The 25513-nt window shown below is 34.9% G+C and overlaps 1 protein-coding gene across 1 annotated transcript in view; it reads right to left on the bottom strand.

The window, feature by feature from the left end:
- Positions 1-87: 87 nt before the first annotated feature.
- The window catches only part of LOC107747105 (protein diaphanous homolog 1-like), a 135910-nt gene continuing 110484 nt past the window's right edge, over positions 88-25513 (bottom strand). Inside the window, exons 18-27 of the mRNA XM_016561530.1 lie at positions 19769-19867; positions 19569-19663; positions 17192-17293; positions 16328-16567; positions 15929-16058; positions 15252-15376; positions 14477-14641; positions 11357-11498; positions 6973-7059; positions 88-2236 (exon numbers count right to left, since the gene is read on the bottom strand). Coding sequence (XP_016417016.1) covers positions 2049-2236; positions 6973-7059; positions 11357-11498; positions 14477-14641; positions 15252-15376; positions 15929-16058; positions 16328-16567; positions 17192-17293; positions 19569-19663; positions 19769-19867 — 1373 coding nt within the window. The 3' untranslated portion in view covers positions 88-2048. The remainder of the gene's footprint in view (positions 2237-6972; positions 7060-11356; positions 11499-14476; positions 14642-15251; positions 15377-15928; positions 16059-16327; positions 16568-17191; positions 17294-19568; positions 19664-19768; positions 19868-25513) is intronic.

The following is a 25513-nucleotide window of genomic DNA, read 5'->3' as shown; positions in this document are numbered from 1 at the left end:
CCCCCACACACACACACACACACACAAACAAACACACACACACACACACACACAAAATGCATATGGAATAAGTATTAAAGATGATATTTTAATGGTGTGGTTTTAGAGATAACCAGAATAAACATCTCTCCGGTCAAAACGCAATATACACAATTTGACCAAATGGATCTCACCAATACAATCGTTATATTATTACAATAAAACAATCAAGAATAAAAATTGATGAGGAAAAACTGTTAAAAAAAGAGAAAGAAAACACACAGTCTCTTTGTTTTTCCAGTGATCTTCTTCCAGCTTTTCCAAAAAAAGTGAAACTGTTGACTTTCACAACCATCTGTGCGATCAATCGGCATTGAAGCAGAATATGTTGGCTCGCAGTTCTCCAAAACTGCAGTCCACAAAAATAAAAATTAAAAAGTCAAAAATTGGAAATTTGGCTTCAAAAACTCCAGAAAAAACTCTTTCAGACTTGCTGGTTTCTAGGCAGACTTTAGAGACCTGATTACTGCCAAAACATTGACATCGTTTTACAAACATTACATAAATGCATATATATTTTAATATAGTTTAATCCGGAAGACAATTTCTCAGGATTTCTTGACAAATACAGTCCGATACTTTAAACAGTGATCTCTACCCTCAAACATTCAGCCAACTTCAACATTCAGGTAAGTCATATTGCAAAGCTGAAACTCTGAGGTTTATTTCATATTTCTCGGTGTCACTGACACAAACTGAGTTTATGACTCAAGAACAATCTTAACAGTCGACTGGTTAAACAGTATCTGCTGGTGATCAGTCTACATAAAAGACAGGGACATTTGCTCACCGTCTTTTGAAGACTGCAATGAAAAATACTAAAGTTGAATAAGTCTATGTGCAGCTTTTAACAGATATTCCAGCACCAACGATAGAAGTGCTCTGCTACAGTCCTTCGGATTTGGCTTGATCAAACCGTTTATCATTGAGAAATAAATGCCAAAGGAGTTGTCAATGTTACTTTTGCCCTCAAAATAGATATTTCGTAGTTCACAGTGACTTTTTCCTCACCGTCTAGCAGTAAATTAAAAATGATTTATTTTGCAATGGCGAAACGCCACTGAAAATTGTGTGTACGTATCAGCAGTTTGGATCTTCAGTGTGCAGAAAACAGTATATCAACTACAGCACTTCACAAACACGACGGACGTTTCTGGAAAGACAAAACTGACCACTGCTGTTCATGAAACAGATTCTATGAAAAATAAGAAAGTGAAGCAACCCACACACAAATTATTCATAAAACCACTGTGAATTGCGAATGTTTTATCAATTCTATCCAAAACCATTTTTGCATAAATTTTAATTCCATGCAATGATTTATACAAGAATGGTTTATGAATGACTTGAATGAATGAGGCTCAATGATTGTAGCTAGTATTTTTGAGATTTAAACAACATCATTCACTTAAAATGACAGAATGAAGTACCCAGAAACAGAAAAGCACAGGAAGAGAGAAACAATCTTGTGAACAGGTACCAGACCTCTTTTGTGATGGCTACAGAACCTCAGTGAGAACACCTCAAGCACACACTAATTGAACATGCATTTATGGGGTCAACATTATTGGCACGTTGCGTTTCGAATATAATAATGTAACCTATTTCAAACTTTCAGCCACGTGATGCGTTTAAACGTCAAAAACAAAACTAAAAAAACTAAACGTTAAAGCAGAACAGATGTTTGATTTGAGAAGGAACCAGAAGAGGACGTTCAGCTGAATTTGGAATGGAACAAAACGAAATCTCTATACAAATCTTTGGAATCTTGCAAAAGCAGTCAATAGAGATAACGGACAGATGAAACCCTTGTGTTTAGAGAAAGAGTGCTAGAAAATGACAAAACGAGTGTGACAGTGCTGAGATGAGGCCACTCCTCCAGTGTGACGGCCAATAGGAAGCCGTGTGGGTTTACTCGAGGGGTGTGGTTTAGCGAGAGCCCCGCCCTCACAGACTTGGTCCCCAAGCACAGTCTGTCTTTTAACCGGCAGGATCAGCAGAGAAAGTCCTTAATTTGAGCGTAACGGAGCATCGTCTAAGAGGTCCTCCAGCGAGCCCGTGTCCTCCTGAGACGACTCCTTCCTGTCTTCTGCTTCCAATCGGGTCTTTTTCGTGGCACTGGGCGGGGCGTTCTCTTGAAGAAGCTCTTTGGCGAGAATGTTTGTCACGGCGTGACCGGCTCCTCTCCGATTGTTGGCTGAAATGGAAGGGGAAATAATAAATTAAAGGGCAATTAAAAAGATATTCAGTTTCACGGAGGTCAAACGTCATACTTAGGGTCACTCTTTGAGGTCAGACACAGGTGTTAGAGTTCAAAGGTCATTGTTTAAAGCACTGCAGTCAAAAACAACCAACAAATTACCTTTTTATAGGAATATTCCAGGTTATTTTCCACTTAATGATCAGTACATACAATCATTTCAGCTCGTTCCTCAGTTATAAAAACAGACCACATTTTACAATAATTCTAAATAAGCTTAATGGATTGGAAGGTTTAAAAGCATAAATGCGAAGCTCATATTGTTGTTAAATCACTAAAATGTAAATGCGTTGTATGATGAAACCATTATTTGAGCTACTCCGCAAACAATTACTTATAAATCAAGACATTTACTTGAGAAGCAACATGACGAAGTATTAAGTCATGTTTTCTGAAAAATGTATCAAATTTAAGAGTGATATTTTTTATAGAGTTTGATATGCATACTTAAAATGAGAAAAAATATCAACTATTGCAACCTATCACAGTTTATCTCAGACTTGATATAAACTTGCAAAATATAAACTCAGAATTGAGAGATATATTAAAACAAGTACATTACCATTTAATTCTTTTTTATTCAGCGGCAGAAACAAACAAAACAAAACAATACAAATTGAGATAAAAAGCAATTAACTATGTCTCAAGTTTATATCTCGAAAAAGTCTGAATTTTGAGATATAAATTTGCAATTGTAAGAAAAAAAATAAGCTTCCATATATTTGTTCTTGTTTTAAGCATAAAGTGAATTACTTTTTATTTATGTATTTATTGCAGAAAACAAGACTGTATAGTTAAGCCAATTCACTTCTCAAATAACTATCTTGATTTAAGAAAGTTTAGATATTTTACTAAAAAAAGAGAAAAATACTGAGTTAGAAAATAATTTCTTGCACTAGGTGGCTGGACATGTCACAATCATATAATCGAGCATGTTTTCAGTGTTATTATTTAAGTGTTTTACTCTAAATGTGACCTACAACTGAGGGATGAGCTGAAGTCATTGTCTGTGATAATCTAAAGCAATTGATTCTATTCATCCACATCAAGTTGAAAATAACCCGGAATATTCCTATAAACACCATCAGATTCATATCCTGATATACGAGACAGCTGCAGAACATCATATATGTCATCATGTGCTGGTGGTCATGTTGGTATATTTAGGTCAGTGTGAGGTTGTCGAGCGTTTACACACAAGATAAACACTCCAATAACGGCTGCAGAACAAAACTCCTGTGGTGAGACATTCATAGGAAAATATTGTCTGATATATGTCCTATTCCATTCACATTCTCCAGCCTGTATGCAAAACAAGACCATGCAGAGGAAACCATGATATCACACACACACACAATCCCCAGTGCCACTGATAACGATCTCTGAACAAACATCTGTAACGAAGCATGCAGAGCGATAGAGAACACACGCACACACACGTTACCAAGCAGGTGTCCAGTGTGAGCTGTGATAAGGACAGCACTGAGTCTGTTGGGGAGAAAAAGTCGTTAGGGGAGCGTTTATAGCTTCGGGTTGTGAGTGTCAGACAGACAGGACCCTTACAAACATTTACCATGGTTACAGAGTTAAAGCAGTTAAGTGTTCCTGCTATAAAATGATGGTAATGTTCTATTACTAAACAGGTCTAAACAGGTTTCCAGCAGTAAGATTTTTTTTTGAATGCCCCAGGATGATCACAGTTTATCAGAAAAAAGTCAGTCAGTCACAGTTCACTGTTTTACCTCAGTATTTTTGTCTCAAATATCTAAACATTTTTAAATCAAGATGCATTTACTTGAGATGCAAAATTACTTGAGACAGTAAAATTGCTTTCTTGTTTTCACTTAGAAATGTATCAAAATTAGGTAAGTTTATTCTTATAAAAATAGAAAATGGGAATAGGAATATCTGACATTTTTATGTCATTTTGCGTCTCCAAGTATATCTTGATTTAAAGGAACACACCACTATTTTTGAAAATAGGCTCATTTTCCAGCTCCCCTAGAGTTAAACAGTTGAGTTTTACCGTTTTCGAATCCATTCAGCCGATCTCCGGGTCTGGCGGTAGCACTTTTAGCTGCAGCTTAGCATAGATCATTGAATCTGATTAGACCGTTAGCATCTCGCTCAAAAATGACCAAAGAATTTCGATATTTTTCCTATTTAAAACATGACTCTTCTGTGGTTACATCGTGTACTAAGACCGACGGAAAATTAAAAGTTGTGATTTTCTAGGCCGATATGGCTAGGAACTATACTCTCATTCCGGCGTAATAATCAAGGAACTTTGCTGCCGTACCATGGGGGCAGCAGGCGCAATGATATTATGCAGCGCCTGAAAATAGCCTAACTTCCGCCAACATAACCAACGTGACCACCTGCTTGCACAGGGAGCGTGCCTTCCGTTGGAAGTTACCTAGCTGGGGACTATTTTCAGGCAGTTTTATGTCAATTATTCATGCAGCCCTACTAAGGAGTTTTCAGATGTAGATAAATGTTAAATGGCTATAAATGCTCAAGTGAAATACATTTTGAATTTAGCTAGATGCAAACTATACATGAAACAGGGGCATGTGGCATAAAAGCCTTCAATTTCGTGACATGGTAATATGCCTCAGTACTGGTGTACTCTCTAATCACATACTTAAGTACATACTTCATCGTACTCATGCTGTTCACATCATCGTTAGAGAAGTACATCAAGTATGAGAGTTAAATGCACACTGTAAAAAATGACCGTGAATTTAACGGTAAAAGACTGTAAAAATGCTACTCATCACCACCTGCATTTGGTGGTTATCAGTGTATTACAAAGGTACAAAACAGATTTCAGTACTTCAATAGGTTGGTATATTAACATTATATCAGTTAATGAAATTACGGTATTTAACTGTAAATTTAAGTTAAAACCGTAAAACCTAAAATGTTGCTACCGTAATTTTTACGGTAAAATTCCGGCAACCACAGCTGCCGGTTTTTTACCATAAATTTTACAGAATTTTTTTTACAGTGCAGCCACAAGTTAACATTAATCTGTCTAACAAAAGCCTTGTAAAGCCTACAGATTTTAGCTCAATTATTTATATTTTTGATCATTTTCCATACAGTGTCTGCCAGATATGAAGCAGCACAGCATATTTTTATACATACATTTGCATTTGTGTCTTTGTAAGCATGTGATTAAAGCAGCAGCTGCCGTCTTTCGCTCAGTATCTCTCTGATTGGCTGATGAATTATTATGCATAGGGTCAGGGGTCAGAGGTCACAGGGCGTCTTCTGTCTCTACACTGCAGGCCTGCGGTCTGTCTAAAGGCATCTAAACTGTGTGTGTGTGTCTGTGTGTGTGTGAGTGAATGCAGAACGAACAAGTGGTCAGAATGGCTGTGTGTTGGTATGAGAGTGTGTCTGTGGCATACGTTGAGGGGTTAAGTCACAGGCACCGTGTTCATTTTGCAAATATGTTTATGTGTTGAGAATTCATCTATGCTGCCTTAACATGCTGTCTAGGTAGGGAACTCACTAGGTTTTGGAACAGAGCTTGTGTGTGTGCTGCTACAGAAAAGCTAAAAATACAAAACACACCACTGATGACTCATGCTACACACAGAGAGATTTGGACTCGATTCCAAGTGAAATATACGATCTCAAGTAGCCAAGTAAACAGAGTAAAGACTGTAGAGAGATATAGAAAAGAGAGGGAATAAAAGATGGTAAAGTAAAAAATGGCCTGATCGAGGGAGGCAAAATGAGCGAGTTTGTCACGGAACTAAATACAAAAGATAAAAAGCACGGGGAGGCGGAGAGAGAGAGAGAGAGAGAGAGAGAGAGAGAGAGAGTATGCATGGTCATTATTGCCACATAGCAGCACATCTGGATTTATTCAACAACAGATCCAGTTACACACACACAGCGCTACTCCACACTGTTTGTAAAATACAGTGAAAAGAGGGAAAATAAAGCACACATGGCTTACTATTGTGTGCAGTACTGAACAACATCTCTATTGAAATATGCTAAAATCACACCTTGCATTTCAAAACTTTGACATTAATGGGACATGTGCACACATACACTACCATTCAATTTTTTTTTTTTTTTTTTTTTTAAACAAGCCTCTTCTGCTCACCAAGGCTGTATTTATTTGAGCAAAATTACAGTAAAAATAGTAATATTATAACATTTTTTTTCAATTCAAAATAACTGTTTTCTATGTGAATATATTTTAAAATGTAATTTATTCCTGTGATTTATTTTTCAGATTTTTTTAATGGATAGAAAGTTAAAAAGAATAGCATTTATTTGAAATATAAATATTTTTTAACATTATAAATGTCTTTACTGTGACTTTTGATCAATTTAATGCATCCTTGATGAAAAAAAACCCCCATTAATTTCTTTAAAAAAATCTTATTGACCCCAAAATTTTTAATGATACTGTACATTTACATTTGGGAGATGCTTTTATTCAAAGTGCATTCAAAGTACACATTTTTTTTATCACGCTTTCCCTTGGAAATCAAACCCACAAACTTAGCGTGTGTGTGTGTCCTCTTTCTATGTTGTTCTTTTATCTATTATTGTGACTTTTAACATAGTGATTTTCTGCATTTTGTATTCCCTCAACACTAGCAATCCCTGCACATGATAAATAAAAAATCAGACGCGTGTGTTACCTGCTTGTCGTGGTCCTCTCTTCCTCTTGAAAGCAGCTCCAGACTGCAGCGCCTCCAACAAACCATCCATGATACCAGTCTCATCATCTGAAACACACAAATACAACATTAAACACACATACAAACAATTAACATTATACATAAATAATATTCTCATCACTATGAAACACACACATCTCACATGATGTATTACTGCTGAAGCACGCATGTAGAATTTCAGAGCAATAGTCTCAGCCACAGTGACATCAGATGAAAGAGGAGCAAAGGATCATGGGAATGTAAACATCCCAAGAGAAATACTGTACCACACACACACGAGGGAAAGGACAACATGATCTGAAAATAATTTGTGTAAAATAGTTTGTTGAAAGTGCGTGTTTTCATATGGTGAACAGGTTTCAGGGTTGCTTTCATGTGTGTGTATAGACAGATCAACCAGGTCCTCTCTGGACAACATGGGGTTAAAGATTTATGGGTCTAATATCCCCTCCCCCACACACACACACACACACACACACGCATACACCTCCCCCCATAAACACATGTAGACACACCATCCTTCATAAGCTTGCACACACATAATGGACCAATAACATTGACTAACAAAAACACTGTGCAGCCCAAACACACACTCACTCACACACTCACACACACACACACACACACACACACACACACACACACACACACACACACACACACACACACACACACACACACACACACACACACACACACAGAGCTGTCTGCAGTGCACACACACCACCATGAGGTGCATTACAGGAACAGCACACTGATCTAGGGAAATTTCCTCGCTGCTGCATATTATATTTAACATATATTATTACATATTACATCACTACTAAAAAAAAAAAGGTTAAAAAATTAAGATTTCTTTTTTATAACACACAATTAGCATTTCACTCCTGTTTCCAGTGTCCACCAAAATACCATGGTTACCTTCTGCTGTTTGAAGAGATACCATATTAATTTACAATAATTTTACAGCTGTAACATTAACTGCACTAGGCTGGCTGACATGACACTTCAATTTAGTGTTCCACTGGCCCAAATATTATGAACTATTTATATTAGTAAATGGTTTATAATTTAAACTAACCATTTAAGCTATTATTTTAATACATTATATTTTATATATATATATATATATATGATATCATGAATTATGATCTTTCTCTACTGGTGTTATGAAACATTACTTAAGTTTAAACTACTTGCATTACTTGTACTTAATGCATTAATATAAATCAAACTAAATGTATAACGGTACTTTTATTATAATACACTTTTACTTGCTATACAGTAAGGTCCCATTAGTCAATGCATCAATAATTACAAGTCAATGCATTAATAAAACAATAAACAATACATTTGTTACAGTATTTATTAATCTTTGTTAAGGTTAGTTAATTAAACTGTTTATTGTTATGCCATGGCCATGTTAGCTCAGGTCCATTACATAATTTTAACAGATACAGCTTTTGATTTTTATAATGTATTAGTAAATCTTGAAATTAACAGTAAGATTTATGAATGCTTTAAAAGTTTTTTTTTCTTCTTTTTTTTAGTTCAGGTCAACTAATATAATTAACTGATGTTAACAAATGTAACTTTACTGTAAAGTGTTACCATGATTATTGTGCATGTCGTTTTCATTAGTTCACAAAAATTGAGACACTACAGGAAATATTTGTACATTGAAAAAATATTTTACACTGCAGGGCCTAGTAACTAGTTTGATTAAAAGGATGATCACACACTAAAATTCAGACAATGAAACAGTTAAATTCTATGTCATCTGTCAACTAACAGATTTGTATTTTGGTAGAAACTATGTTTACCATGGTCAATTTTTGTAAGGGGCACATGATTCAACTCAGTCTGTTAGTGAAGCACTATAATTCCCCACACAGACAGATTCTGAATGAATATCTTTCCTGTTTTGGCTGCATTAGACCATAATCAGCCATTAAACTCACTCATAGTCTCTCATCTGAAGATTACAAAACACATGAGCATCATCACAACACAGACCAATCACATTGCAACATCTGTTTCCACACACAGAGTATCTAATACACAACACTGACACCTACCGACCACCCACAGGAGCTGCTGTTGTTGGAGTGTGTGTGTGTGTGCGCATGTGTGTGACACTGTAATGTGGGAAAGACTTTTATTTATCTAATTCTCAGGGTTTGACTGCTAAACTAAAGATAACTTGTGTGTGTGTGTGTGTGCGTTTGTTTGAGAAAGTGGGAATGTCAAGGACAAACATTTAAAATATTCAACCCTGAGAGTTTCAATGAACCTCGTGTGTGTGTGTGTGTGTGTGTGTGTGTGTGTGAGACAATTCTATATAAAAGAACATTCTATACAAATGTGTGTGTGTTATATGTGTGTTCGCTCAACTGACATTCAAATCTGTCACCTGTATGCAAATCAAACCTCATAAATTACCAAGGGATTTGGTCACTTAATTTATTAGATTATAAATGACACTTGCTTATTGCATTGCCATTTTGCATATTGCATTTTAAATTGAATTTCGCTACCTATATGCTTCCATAGCTTTTATTGTCTGATTAAAAGACATTCAGACATTTTTAAGTGTGTCTTCATTCAGTCCAGATATTGCCTGGCCCGCTGCATGTGTAAACAGTATATGTTGGTTAAGCTGATATTGATTTTTTAGCTGCAAAAGTGACTAAACTTGACTATCTGCTGTTTTTACAGCACTTTTCAATCAGAGTTGCTATTGAAACAATGAAAAATCATTTCCTATAACTGAAAAAAAGAAAAGAAAGAAATTTAAGTATTAGATGAAAATCTTAAAATTAAAAACTTAAAGGAAAATTGCAAATGTTGTCTTGGCAACTAAAGGAAATAAGTAATCTAATTTTAAATCTAAATAAGTAATCCAATTTTTAAAAATGGAAAAATTAACAAACAAAAGTGTTAAACAAAAACTAATAATTTTTTTTTTAAAAGGAACATAACTAATACACAATAACTATAGTTAGAAACTAATTTATAACCACTTTGGTTAATATGAACTACAGTACGTATTAATCTTAGTATTATGTCATATTCAACATTTTTATATTCTAAAGATTAATGAACTAACATGAAGAATGAACAACTGTATTTTTAATAACTAACATTAATAAAGATTAATAAATGCTGTTGATATGTTGATCAATCTTAATACCTGTTAGGTAATGAATTAACTAATGTCAACAAATGAGACTTTATTACTATGCATACACTTTTTAGACACAATTACTATTTATACATATACTATTATACACTTTTTTTCTATCCCTCCTTCAAACACACACACACACACACACACACAGGTCTGCAGAAATAATGAGAGTGGAAATTTGGAGCCCCAAAAGTTTCAAACTATAGCCAGGCTAGAATAAATATCATACATTTTCCCCTGATTTACAGAAGATGCCCACTAAAATGTCATTCAGTGTAACAATCTTGTCAGGCATATTTACAACACAAATGTTGTTGCCCCATATTAAAAGACTAATTACTTTCACCCCAAATACTAATTAGTTGTTATTTTACATTTTTAAAATTTCCCACTATCCGAGGTTTTGCCCAATTGTCAGTAAGAATTTTTTACTCATTTAAAACACAATAAAATTTTATATGCTCCCTTATTCTTTTATATATTTTAATATGTACACATCAGAATAAGCATGTTGTTTGAATTTTTACATAAATATTGTGTTACACTGAATGACAATGTAACATTACTTCAACCAAATTTTGACATTTTATCCTCCAAAAACTATTTTAAAACCTTAAAAGTAGACACTTTACTTACATTTAATGTGCTTTCTATGGACATAAAATCACTTTTGTAAATTTCTTTTGATGCGGACATCTTAACGTCTTTGACCCACATACATACAAAAAGAGAGTGTGAGATAAAGAAAGAAAGAGAAAGAGAGAGACACACACTCACACATATACAAAGAGAGAGAGAGAGCTCATTTATTATATTAGATGTACTACTGTGGCCAAATGACTTCACATGATCCACATTAAATGCTGAGTGTGAATCAGAATGTGATGGGGGAGGAAAAAGAGAAAACTGTGTTCATGAAGAGAGAGGCATGATAACAGGAAACAGATTTTTATTTTTTTTTCTCCAAAATGGTCGGAATCTCACAAGAACATGTCCAGGTCACATTTCACCCCAAAACCAAGAAAAGAAAGGAGAAAAAAAAAAAAAAGAAATTATATTTGAAAATTATGTTTTCTTATTGTTTTGAGGAGAAATGTCTGGATGTGTCACACACACACACACACACACACACACACACACAATGTGAATCTTTACCATCATTGATGTTGGGAATCTGTCCAGCGTTCATTCTCTTCTGTTTCTCCTCCTTCTCTTTGTCTGCTTTCTCTCGCGCCAGTTTGGCTCGACGAATCTTCTCCTCTGATTCTTTCCGTTTCTGGTTCTCTTTCGCCGCTTGCTGTAAAACAAACACACACAAGTTAAGTTATGACCTCAAAATCTCTGATTCACATTTTGTGTTTGTTAAGCTGAAGGAGAATAAAGTTTATAGAGCATTATAATGAACAGATAAGATAAGTGTGTTTGTTTTTGACATGGAGTCTCAGATCCCTTTATTATACAGAGAATTAGGGCTGGGCGATAAAACGATAATTATCACGATATAATTTTTCCTCGATACACTGATATAAAGAGTTCGATAAATGGTCGATATAATGTTTATTTATAATGTTTCCGCCAAAAGCGGAAGGAATCAGCACGCAACACGGACCGTTTATCCGCTCGACTCAGAGTCAAACGGCAGACGCTTTTACATGTTTGGTTCGATTAAAACGAACCCTGGTGCGATTGCTCTGTTAGTGCGGTTCATTTGAGCATGTGTGAACGCTGCAATTCGAACCCTGGTGCACACCAAACAAGCAGTTCGCTTCCAAACGAACTCTGGTGCGGTTCGAAAGATATATGAACGCAACACGGACCAAATACTTCTAAACGAACCAAAAACAGGAAGTAATGACAAGATGCGATGCTATGCGACATGATTTGATGACGCGGTGTAACCAAAACAAAATGAGCAGAGGGCAAACGTGGAGCAACGATGAGGTAAAGTGCCTTTTATGAGCTCCTTGTGAGTTTGCAGGTGGTGAAAATAAAATTATGTACACGCAAGAATGAGCACGCTTAGTCCACCAGACGGCATTAGGTGTGTTTGACTTAAAGCGGCACTGAGCAGACCGATCGTTTAATGGATGCTTTGATATCATACACCCGCAGCGCCGCTTTAAGTCAACGCATCTTTTGTTTGGGGTGTTTGGTGAGTTCCGTCACGATATATACGTCATTCAAGCCGACCAATCAGGTAGTGAACGTATCACTATGCCTTTAGGTTCGGTGTCAAAAATGCCAATGTGAACGCTAAGTGGACCAGGACCAAATGTATCATTTTCCTTTTTGGTCCGGACCAAATGAACCAAACGAACCGAACTACAAGTGTGAACACACCCTCAGTCACACGACACTAAAGAGCGCTGTGAGATCCAGTGTGAAGCGCTTGAATTCACAGAAGAACACAGATGACTCTGTGATTTAAACTAGTTTAGAGCCAGATGAAATCAGTCAGAATAATTACATTTCACCATATAAAAATTAGGTTGTTACAATTTTTACAGATGTTGCTGTTTTTGATAATGAACATAAATTTACATCTGCATCCTAACTCAAGCTACTGTCAAATGTGCATTTGTAAGAGACAACATTTTTTATATTAATATTGCAGCCTGCACTGCAAACTGTGCTGAAGATACGTACCAGGAACACAAACCTGTTTCATGATTTGAAACAATCACTCATTAGAACGTGCAGAACTAAGAAATTATTTTTTCTATATTGATATTTATTTTGTTAAGGAAGAATGACTGGAAAAGTGTAAAGAATTCAAAAGCGTGAAGTGTTTGTCATGTTCTGACCATAAAGAGTAGTTTAAAACCACTATTAACGGTCTGATTTCTACAACTTTCACTTAGGAGCAAAAATCGGCCTTTAAACTTGAAAGAAATAAAGATTTGAAATTTATCGTGATAATTATCGATATCGACTGATATGAAAAATTTGATCGTGATAATTTTTTTGGCCATATCGCCCAACCCTACAGAGAATATAAGTATGTCTAGACAAAAGTCTGTTTTAATATACTAAACAGACTGATGACTGAACCATCTGCCACACACACACACACACACACACGCACACACACACACACACACACACAGACACAGAGAGCACAGGTGCTCATGTGTGTATGAATTCTCTCTCTACACAGAAATACAAATGTACCACTCAAAAGTTTAGGGTCAGTAATTATTATAATTTTTTTTTAATTAATACTTTAATTCAGCAAGGATGAATTAATCAAAAGTAACAGTAATATATTTAGGCATTTTATACCATAACAAAATATTTCAATTTCAAATAAATGCTGTTCTTTTGAACTTTGTTCACCAAAGAATCCTGAAAAAGATCACTGTTTCCACAAAAATATAAAGTAGCATGACTGTTTTCAACAATAATTATAATAAAAAAATGTTTCTTGAGCAGCAAATCAGCATATTAGAATGATTTCTGAAGGATCATGTGACACTGAAGACTGGAGTTATGATGCTGAAAATATAGCTTTTCTATCACAGGAATAAATTACATTTAAAAATATATTCAAAATAGAAAATAGTTATTTTAAATAGTAATAATATTTCACAATATTACTGTTTTTACTGTATTTCTGATTAAATAAACACAACCTTTGTGAAGAGACTTTTAAAAATTTTATTTTTTTTTTTACAAATTTTACCAACCCCAAACTTTTGGACAGTAATGTTGCACTTGAACAAACATTGGTTACAGATGTAATAAACCTTACAAAAAACACACAATGTGTACATTTGTTTCTTAATTGAATAAAACTCAATCTTTCTTACACTTTAACCTGTTGAGTCATTTGCAGCCCATTTTACTTCTGTACTACAGTATGCTGCATTTCTGAGCCAAAACAGAATATTCAAAGGAAGAAAAAAACTGTATGGCAGGACTTGATTTCTATCATGAAGAATTGATTGGATGATGAAAAGTGACTATATGAAGATGCTTGAAAAATAAGAGTGACTGCTGATGTCATACAAAAAAGAAAGTTGTTTCAGACTATGAAAAATATGAAGAATATATAACACGCACTGATGATTCGTTCACAATAGGACCAAGAAAGAAATTAAACAGGAGCCATGTTTATTTAATGTGGACTTGAAGGGAAACGTCCTGCATTTTAAAGATTAAAGATCTCAGAGTTGTACATTTTAAGGTCTTGACTTAAATATCAATAAACTTATCAACTTTTATCCATGGTAAATATCGGTCATATTTTCAGGCGACCGCCGGTTGTGTTCTCACCTGGAACATGTTCCTGAAGTTGTTGAGGTCACCGAAGAACTCTTCTGGACTCATTTTCTTGGGGTCGAACACAAAGTATTTGCCCAAATCCTCATACTGTTTCTCCATGTTCTCATGCATCAGCTTGAGCTTCACGAATTGCTCCTGAGCCGTCGCTACAAAACTGTACACAACTTTGTCAAGGGAAATCACACGCTATTATGATTCACTGTATCTCAGTTGTGTAGGCATCAACATTTATACTTGTAAAACATTATTAAACACAAAATGAGTTGTTTTATCCCTCATCAGAGAGCAACTATAGCACTATTGTTTGAGGGAATGACTGTGGAAACCAAAGTGACACTTCCTGTCATGCAACAGGCCCGGGAGGAAGTAAAGGATATGGTCATTTTCTCTACGAATTTGTCCCTGTCGCTCTGCGGAGGGGGGAACGTCTCAATGTCTTTCTCCAGGTCTTTAATCTGCTTTCCCATCTGATCTAGATTCTTCTGAAGCGTCTCTGCTGATACTGAGAGAGGAAGAAAAAATTATAAAGATAAACACACAACTGTTCTGAAATGAGATTAGTAGAACACTACCATTTAAACAAGTTTTTAATGACTTTGAAAAAAAAAATATTATTACAATTTAAAATAACTGTTTTCTATTTGAAAATGAGTTGTTTTATCCCTCATCAGAGAGCAACTATAGCACTATTGTTTGAGGGAATGACTGTGGAAACCAAAGTGACACTTCCTGTCATGCAACAGGCCCGGGAGGAAGTAAAGGATATGGTCATTTTCTCTACGAATTTGTCCCTGTCGCTCTGCGGAGGGGGGAACGTCTCAATGTCTTTCTCCAGGTCTTTAATCTGCTTTCCCATCTGATCTAGATTCTTCTGAAGCGTCTCTGCCGATACTGAGAGAGGAAGAAAAAATTATAAAGATAAACACACAACTGTTCTGAAATGAGATTAGTAGAACACTACCATTTAAACAAGTTTGTAATGATTTTGAAAAAATATATATTATTACAATTTAAAATAACTGTTTTCTATTTGAATATATTGTAAAATACTATTTATTCCTATTATGTAAAGCTGAATTTTCAGCATCATTACTCCAGTCTTCAGTGTCACATGATCCTTCAGAAATATGCTGATTTGCTGCTCAAAAAACATTTCTTATTATCAAAAAACAGTTGTGCTGCTTCACATTTTTGTGGAAACTGTGATGCATTTTATTTTTCAGGATTCTTTGATTAATAGAAAGTTGAAAAGAACAGCATTTAATTAAAGTAGAAATATTTTGTAATTATAAATGTCTTTACTGTCACTTTTGATAAATTTAATGCATCCTTGTTGAATAAAAGTATTATTATTATTATTATTTTGCAATCTTATTGAGCCAAACTTTTGAATGCTAGTTTATATAAAATAATAAAAGTACCATCAACGGGATTGAGACAGACCTTTGCTGGCTTTCTCCACGTGGGTGAGCTCCTCTGAGAAGTTCATGACCTCGGGATACTGTTCTTGACACATTTCCACCAGGAAGTGCAATAGAGTCTGTTTCTGATCGGCTGATTTAGTGTCTCTCAACTAAACACACACACATTTGTTTACTGCTAATTTTGTAGGGACCAAAACATTAGGCACCTTCCAAACTTTGTACAAACTGTTGACTCAAGCAAATAAAAAGGCACAAATCTCATGTTCTTTAGAAAGAGAACTATTGGATATGTTAGATAAGTTATTGCCATACATAAAATGAAGTAGGAATAGTTGCTCTTTTAAAACACATCAGATGCACACACAATGTAGAGTTGACAGCATTTATCAAGCTCATTGATGCAGATGTTGGAAATCACCTTGCACATGTAACTGATGCTGAAGCCGAAAGCTTTGGCGTTGCGTGATCCTGCGTTCATGAAGTTTCCCAGCAGCAGCGTGATCTCCAGCAGTTTGGCGAAGCTCTCACTCTTCTGAAGCTCCTCGCAGGCGGCCTTCACTGCCACTAGGTCCGGCTTGATGTTATTCACCTGCTCATCAAACTGAAGCTTGAAGAGGATAGAGCTCAGACGGGGCTTCAGACGCTTCACTGAACTGATCTAGAGAGAGATATACACATGTGTGACTGTTTGTGAGAAGTCAATGGAGTGCTGATGTATTTTTGTAAGCCAAAACCCGGAAACAGCACTCTTGGTTCCATTATCCTAGAGTCAATACGTTTTTTTCAATGGTTAAATGCCTGATGTAGAGTATTTTATAGTAAAACATACTCCAATAAATCTTTGTTTTATTTACAACTTTGAAGCTTGTAAGTGTGTGTTCCTCACCACAACTCCGAACTGTTCAGACTCGGCCAGCTCCTCGTACTCATCTTTCATCTCTGATAATGAGTTCAGTTGTTCCTGCTCTGGCAGCAGCTTCAGCAAACTCTGAAACACACAGCAGCTGTTTACCACTAGGTAAGGATTCGGGAGAAGACAACGCAAGTTTCGCTATTTTTGTCCATTTTGGTTTGCCTACCAAAACTTTACGAAAAGAGAAAAAAAAAAATCATCAATGATGTTGCATTTCCGAGGCAAAACAGAATATTCTAAAAAAAACAAAAAAACAATAATAATAAATAAATAAATAATTAGGGTGGGACTTGATTTATATAATTGTAGGGATGCACCGATATGAAAATTTTGCCCGATAACGATAACCGATAATCCTGTGTTCCTCACCACAACTCCGAACTGTTCAGACTCGGCCAGCTCCTCGTACTCATCTTTCATCTCTGATAATGAGTTCAGTTGTTCCTGCTCTGGCAGCAGCTTCAGCAAACTCTGAAACACACAGCAGCTGTTTACCACCAGGTAAGGACTCGGGAGAAGACAACGCAAGTTTCGCTATTTTTGTCCATTTTGGTTTGCCTACCAAAACTTTACGAAAAGAGAAAAAAAAAAATCATCAATGATGTTGCATTTCCGAGGCAAAACAGAATATTCTAAAAAAAACAAAAAAACAATAATAATAAATAAATAAATAATTAGGGTGGGACTTGATTTATATAATTGTAGGGATGCACCGATATGAAAATTTTGCCCGATTTCCTTTATATTTGAAAGACGATAACCGATATGTTGGCAGATAAATTTAAATCTTTTTGTAATCAGACTTTTTTAATCAGGCTCTCAAAAACTCTATAAATTCTAACATTTTATAGAATTTTTGAGAACCATATTACAAAAGTCTGACCATTTAAAGCCGTGTCTGAAACACTACAACATCAATCAAACATATACAGTACAGCAGCCTAGTTTGAACCAGTTTAAGTTTTAAAATTAAAAGCCTTACAAATAAATAAAATAATGCTTAAATAATGTAATCAAGTCAATGGACAACATTACTTACGTGTAAAGAATCAAAATGCATGTGCTGTGGATAAAAACGGAATAGCCTCCACATGGACAATAATGAAATGATTTTAATTAAACCATATTGTTGATGAAAATAATAAAATAAAAATAAAAGTGGTGGTCATTATTAAATAATAAAATAAAAATAAAAGTGGTGGTCATTATTAATAATGCATCAGTGATTTTGAAAAAGAAACATCTTGTACAAACATCTTGCTGTAGCTGAAGAGCTGAATAAACACCAGTAAACTGGCGAAGCGCTTTATTAGTGGGTTAATTAGGCTATATGAGAATCAGATATTTCTACAACAAACATAATATTATAACATATATGCACAAAAAGACGCAAATGCACAAGTGAACATGAACTAAGTTACATGCTAGGAATCCTGTTGTGGATGTGCTCTTGCCTCTTCCTGAAACAATGCGCTGAAACACGGCAAATAAACCTAAAGAATTCACAACTTTTTATTACGGTAGTGTTCTCTTTATAATGTTATGTATATGACAGTCCCAATTATAGGTATTAATGTTGTGTATTGCTGTTTGAGCTGCGTGCGCTGAAGCTGATCACAGGTAAACTGAAGCACTCTATTAATGCTCTATTAACTTAACCAAACGCATTCTATATGAGATAAATCATATATATATGCATAAAATAAGCACAATATTGCAACGTACATTTGCACAAAAGGCTGCAAATGCACAAGCGAACTTAACTGTGCTAGTCATGAAGGTCTAGCGCCATTGTGAATGCGCTCGTAAAAACGCGATAAAACACGGGCACACAAAGATTCTATAACATTATTTTACAGTACATGTTCTCATTATAATTTTATGTAGCCTTTATGACAGACTTGCCCTGCACATGTTGCACTTTAACTGTAATCACTCCTTTAACTGTAATCACTCCTTTCTGAAGTGATTCCAGTCATATTTCAAGCAATTCATAACCATCATGGCGAACAAAGCACATCTGAAGTGTCTCTGAAGGAAATAATGCATTTTCTTATTGGGTCGATAAAGATAACAGTAAAAATTAACATTTATCGGCCGATACCGATATGGTGGCCGATTTATCATGCATCCCTATATAAAGGAGAATTGATTGGATGATGAGAAGTGACTCTATATGAAGCAGGTTGAAAAATAAAAGGGGCTAATGATTTCATCCAAAAGGAAAGTTGTTTCTGAAGCAAAGTTATTGTTTTGATAAAATATTACGAATGAAACATTTTTAGTTTTAACATGCACTGAAGATTCATTCACAATAAGACCAAAAAACAAAAGTAAATAGGAGCAAATTTGCTTTCATTTAATCTTGAAGCGAAATGTCCTGCATTTTAAGATTAAGGATCTCAACACTGTAAACCCAAGGTATAGTCTTAAATATCAAAACTACAAACTTTAATACAATACTGATATTGTTTGATTTTTTTCAGTTTTTTTTTTTGCATGCATTATGATGTACTATACAAGTTAAGCCAGATTGCTTTCACAATAACTTTGAAAGGTCCTAAAGCATGTGAACTGAACCCAAGTGGGCTTGTGACAAGTGTTGTGGTTCACTGGTGCACAACAAAGTTCAGAAGACAGCTTTTACACTAATTAAATGAACCAAACTCTGATGTCAAATGGACATCAATGATCCACTTAATAAGAGTGGACTAAATATGACCCTTTCATACACACTCGATCATACCTGCACCATGTTTTCAGTGAGAACTTTCTCGCTGACCTCCAGGATGACATTCTTCATCTCTTCATAAGGCATCCTGTTTGAACCCAAGAATATAGCTGCAACACACACAGAGTTCTGAGTAAACAACACTATAAATGACAGTGTTAAACTAGTGAGATATTTCACATCTAAATGAAGATTCATGCTCGGCTGTTACTCACAGAGATTCTGGGATGTTTTAGAGTCGAGTACCTTCAGCTCCTTCACCTTCTTCTTTTGAGCGTTTTTCTTATCCTCAGATGCCTCTTGATCCTTCTTACCTAGAAAAAGACAGAAAGAGAGAGAGAGGGTAAATACTCGAGTGTTTGAGATATCGGCCTTGGGTTCAAAAAGGACCTGAAAATGATGTTACTTGAAGGCTGGACCCATATCTCTCCCATACACACCCACACACAGTGTTTCACTGTCCTCATAGAGACTAAATGAGCTGATATGACACATCGAGTAGTGACATCGGTGTCCAGTGGTTTTATGTGCTATACTTGATCTGTAAGTACTTTAAACAACAGTTTCAAATTGTTATAATTATCATATATGCAGTTTTTATGACCATGCTATTTGAGAGACTAGATTGAATATTTGTACTTTTAAAAATTCATTTGACACATGACAGCAGTGTTATTTTAGTATTATTTATATACTATTATAACATTCAATAAATTATTAGATTTCACTTACGTTTTAGTTGTAGCAATTTTATGTTTTTTGCTATTTTGTGTTTAGCTTTAATTTTATATCAGTTTTAGTTTTAGTAATTTTAGCATTTTTTTTAGAAATGTTATTTTTTAAATTTCTGTTGAGCTTTTTTCTATTTAGATTTTAGTTTGTGTTTTAGTACTTCGGTTTTTCACTTAATATTTATATTTCATTTTATTCCAGCTTTATTTTAATTACAGAAAACAATGTTTAGTAGTGTTAGTTAATAATAAAACTTTATTTTAAATTTATTAATTTTATTTTTTTCTACTTCTATTTTATTTCAGTTTTAGTACTAAAAGGAATCTTATTTCAGTTAGTTGTCAAGGCAACATTACTAGTTTTAGGTTTTTCATTTAATATTTCAATTTATTGCAGCTCTATTTCAATGACAGAAAACAATTTTTAATAGTTTTGCATTTTCAACACTATATCGAAGGATTAATTAAGTGAACTGCAAAAAAGTAACTTTGATGATGAATTTTAAAAAGGTAATGTGCATGTTATTTGTACTGTACTTGATAGCTGTAAAAATGAATTCATAGCTCAAAATTACAAAGACACTTCATAAAGCATAGGAAGTATCTAATAAAGAAAAGAGAGATCATTATGCGCACGCGCACACGCACACACACACACACAAGTATGCTGGCATCTCTGTTCTAAAGACAGACTTGTGAGGAGCAGGAGGAGGTCAGAGGTCAGAACTCAGGGTCGAGAGTCAAACGCCCATCAGCTTTAATAATGAAACGTGACGACTGAAGTTCACACTACTGACGAGTCTCCAGAGAAACACCACAGACACACACAGCCTCAGATGATCATCAGCTCGTGTGTGTGTGTGTAATAATCACTGAAACACACAATTAAGATCAGATAAACATCTTCATCTCTAACTGCAGTCTGGCCTGTAATTCTCTTCTGTCCTCTCGCACTCTGTCCTTTATTCATTCTCTTCTGTCTCTCTGAATAGTTTCTCTCCTCCATTTTCAGGCTCCTTTCAAACTGATTTTTTTTCTCTCTGTACCTCATTTCCGAGCAGTACATTCATGTCTGGCATCTGTGTGTGTGTGTATTGAGTTACAGCAGCATATGGAAACGCTCAAGAGAGTGATGCGGCTCTGGATTACATTGCGTGCACGCACACACACACACACTTACTTTCACTCTCAGTTTGACAAAGTAGTTCATAAGAACGGCTGCTCATATTCACTTATGTAAGAAACACATGTGTACATGCACAGAACTAAATGAGGATGTGCTTAATCATGTTTGTTCAGATATAAATCTAAAAATTACATGATCCAAGCCCAAAGGCTAAAGTGAAACATTTACTTGATTTTATGAATGATCAATTAAGTATATCTAAAAAAAAAAAAAACTAAAATAATGCTGAAATCCAGAGAGTAAAGCTAAACACACACAAAGTGTTTTTGTTGTCTACAGAAACACAAAACAACATATAAATCAATCAAAACACAGATTTGTATCTTCTCTCCTCTGACAGCATCCCAATGCCCTGACAAACACTTACAGCGTGACCAATAAAGGAAAACAATACTCACATTTACTTCAAAACATATGAAAATCTAATTGTTACTGTAGCATCACAAGAAGTTAAACAAGTTTTTAGAAAAAACTAAAATGTCAGAAAGATCCTTAAGCTTCTTGCAGTTTCATATTAATCTATTATGACTGCACAGTAATAACTATGGCATTGTTACCCTTTTTTTTTCAGAAAATCCAATTTTTTTCTTATTTGTTTTAACACATTTTTTTAAATTAGCTTTTGTTTCCATTTAGCTTTAATACATTTTTATTTCAGGTTTAGTTTTAATTATTTTATAATTAATTTAGGATTTAATTATTTATTCAATGAAACAAACTTCTGAATATCTAATCCATTTTAAATTATTTTGTATTAATATTTTTTTTATTTAATAAATTCTACACACACACACACATACACACACACATATATATATATATATATATATATATATAAAACTTTTCATTGTTGTTATTTTACACCCATTTTACACCAAAGCATTTTGAATTACCACTGTATCTGAAATATGCTTAATAAAATAACAATCTTAAATTATAAACATCTTGAATCTGCAACTCTTGAGTTTTGAGGAAAAATAAATAGAATGAAACCGAAGACTAGATAGATAATTTCAGTAATCTGTCTAGGCACATTATGGGCTGTAATCTCAGTCAGTGGGTCAGTGTGTGATTGATTCTGCGCTCAGCCAGTGACTGCATTCAGAAAATGGGATCTGTGTTCAAAATGGCTGCTGGTCTTTCTCTCTCTCACACACACACACACACACACACACACACACACACACACACACACAGAGAGAGATTCCAAAACTCATTTATGAGCCAATGGCACCTCTGCAGGTCACAGTGAGAACTGCAGCAGAACCACAGCACATCTGTGTTACATTAACATTACATTTAAGAGTGTGTGTGTGAGATTGCACAATCTGGAGCTATCAAACACAGGCTCTTTAATGTTATTGTTTCTGGATTGTGTTGTAAAACTCCTGCAGTCTTTTGTATTTTTGCATTGCCTGAGGTCAATTCATCCATTCAGGCTTTTATCTTCCTCTCATGGCATCCAGTCTCAGTACACAGCTGCTTCATACAAAAGAGCTCAAACACACACCTTCAATTCAGGACATATCATTTATCATTATTGTGTGTGTCTTCTCTCCATAACGACAAATATAATGACTACAGACAAAACTAAAACATACAAGAAAACTTTTAGCACTTTAACATATACATATAATATCCAAATATTATATATTATTCATATGCTAACATATATTAATATATAATATATATCTTAATATATCATACTGTATATTATTCATGTGCGTATACTCTCCAAATGACAAAATTCCCAAAATGTTTTTAAAGGGAGGATTGGTTACACTTCTTATAGTTTGTCCCACTTCTTGGGACAAACTATAACTATTTTAAACCATTAAAACTCACTCACTCTCTTTCTCACACACACAAAGTTTGTGTTTATTTCTGTAAGTGTCCAGCCGTTTTTCCACTTCTCCTTGTATTTCTCCATTTATTAGTTCAGCGTGAACCACAGACATCATGTCTGCTGTTTCTGGAACTCCTGATTCTCACTTTAAACACACACACACACACACACACACACACAGCCGCACTTCTTTTCCCATACAAGGCAAGAGTTTATGCGAGTGGAAGGTCACAGTGGGAGAGACAGACAGACACGTCCAGCATGTTAAAGCTCATCAGCAAACCACACACAAGCTCAATGCAATCCACTCACACAGAGAGACACTTTGTTCTTTCATCTGGTCTCTTAGAGATTATTTTTAGTTTAAAGTGTATTGAAGACAGCCTCCTTTGTTCTGTGGAAGTTTATGGAGGCGCGCCGGCGCCTCTAGTGGACAAACTAACACACTTCAGCGCATTAAACTTATTTCAAAACACCAAACTTTACCAGAGAGAGCTTTTAGAGAGTTTGATTTTTAAATATGGAGTAAAGTTTATGCTAAACGTTACACTAGAACTTGAAATACATATTGTCTAGGGAACAGACATTTTGCAGTGTTGATGGCACAACACGTGTTGATGTCTTACTTGGTGTAATTTCTCATATTTTACTGAAGCTTTTCGGATAAAAAACAAAACAAAAAACTGTCCTTTGTGGATCTACTGTCCTGTAGCAACTTGTGAAGAATCGGTTACTTTTAAAATGTAAACTATGTTATATTCCAACATTCCAAGAATCTAATTTGAAACAGTAAAGTGTTTCATTACACATTTATAAACACTCGCAAGCACTTTTACACACAAAGTCTTACAGGAAAGAATGTTTCTCCTCTTGAGAGAAAGGGACTTGTCAGCAAGCACACACACACTCCATACTTCAGTAATCTAATAGAAAACAAACTCGCTGCCTGCAGGAATGCTGAGAGTTCAACACAAAGAAAGAATGAGAAGAAAGAGGGACAGATGCTGGAGAGAGACAGAAAGAGAGCAGGTGGTCGTTGTTTGGGCCGGGGCTTTAAATGTAAAATACAGCAGCAGCTGATGAGAGACGCCGTCCCTTTAAACTTTAAATGTCCATGATTGTCTGTGTGTGTATGTGTTTCGGGGAGTTTCCAGGGTTCTGGTTGCCGAGGGTAACCTCGAGCTGAAAGGGGCCCTTCATCCTGTTTTTGTGTGGAGAGGAAGGAATGAGAGCAGAGAATGAGGGGGAGTGGAGGGGTGACTCAGTGCCAGATGGCAGGGTGTGGTGTGACGGGGGCGGGGTGGACTGAAAGGAAATGGGAGGGTCAGACTCAGGGGGATGGACTGTGGGCGGGGTTTCAAACATGCTCACTTGCGCACCCCTGGTGCATGAACAGTGCAACTGCAGTGTACAAAATATTAAGATGAGATATTTAGTATATTGCATAAAGTAACAACTAAAAAGTGCAAAAGTCACAAAAAATTATGGTAAAAAAAATCCAGTGGCTTGAATGTGTCCAAAACATTTTGAATAAAGAATCATATAAAACTTATTTCTAATAATGAATCAGATTCTTCTTGGCATATTTAAAAGAAAATGTAAATTATTACATTGAATGAAAAAAAGTTAAAGAATTTATGAATGTCATTGTCTTACCAGCTTATGAAGAAAAAACAAAAAGTAGACAACATTTACAAAAATATCTAATAGTATCATTCAAACAGTACCATGTTTTATGGACCCTGGCATTTATGGTATTAAAAACAGGTACACACACACACACACACACACACACACACACACAACTATGCTCATCTTGTACAGTTACACACAAAAATAGTGAATATAATTTATTTTAAAAAATATGTATTGATAAGAATATCACTTATATGGTATAATTATTTAAAAAAAAAAAAAACATAAGATGTTAATAGATATATCGAAAATACACACACACACACATACACACACAAACATACATACATACATACATACATATATATATATATAAAAAGAAACTGTAAATATAATTTGTTTTAGAAAAAGTTTAAAAAGTAATAAGGGAAAAATAAGTATGAAGATCATTATACATACATACATACACACATATACATACATACATACACACATATATATACATACATACACACATATATATACATATATATATATATATATATATATATACACACACACA

Source organism: Sinocyclocheilus rhinocerous, unplaced genomic scaffold, assembly GCF_001515625.1.
Source record: "Sinocyclocheilus rhinocerous isolate Xijiao unplaced genomic scaffold, SAMN03320098_v1.1 scaffold168, whole genome shotgun sequence".
Lineage (NCBI taxonomy): Eukaryota > Metazoa > Chordata > Actinopteri > Cypriniformes > Cyprinidae > Sinocyclocheilus > Sinocyclocheilus rhinocerous.
The sequence above is the reverse complement of the archived record's forward strand: the minus strand, read 5'-3'. Positions and strand labels throughout refer to the sequence as shown.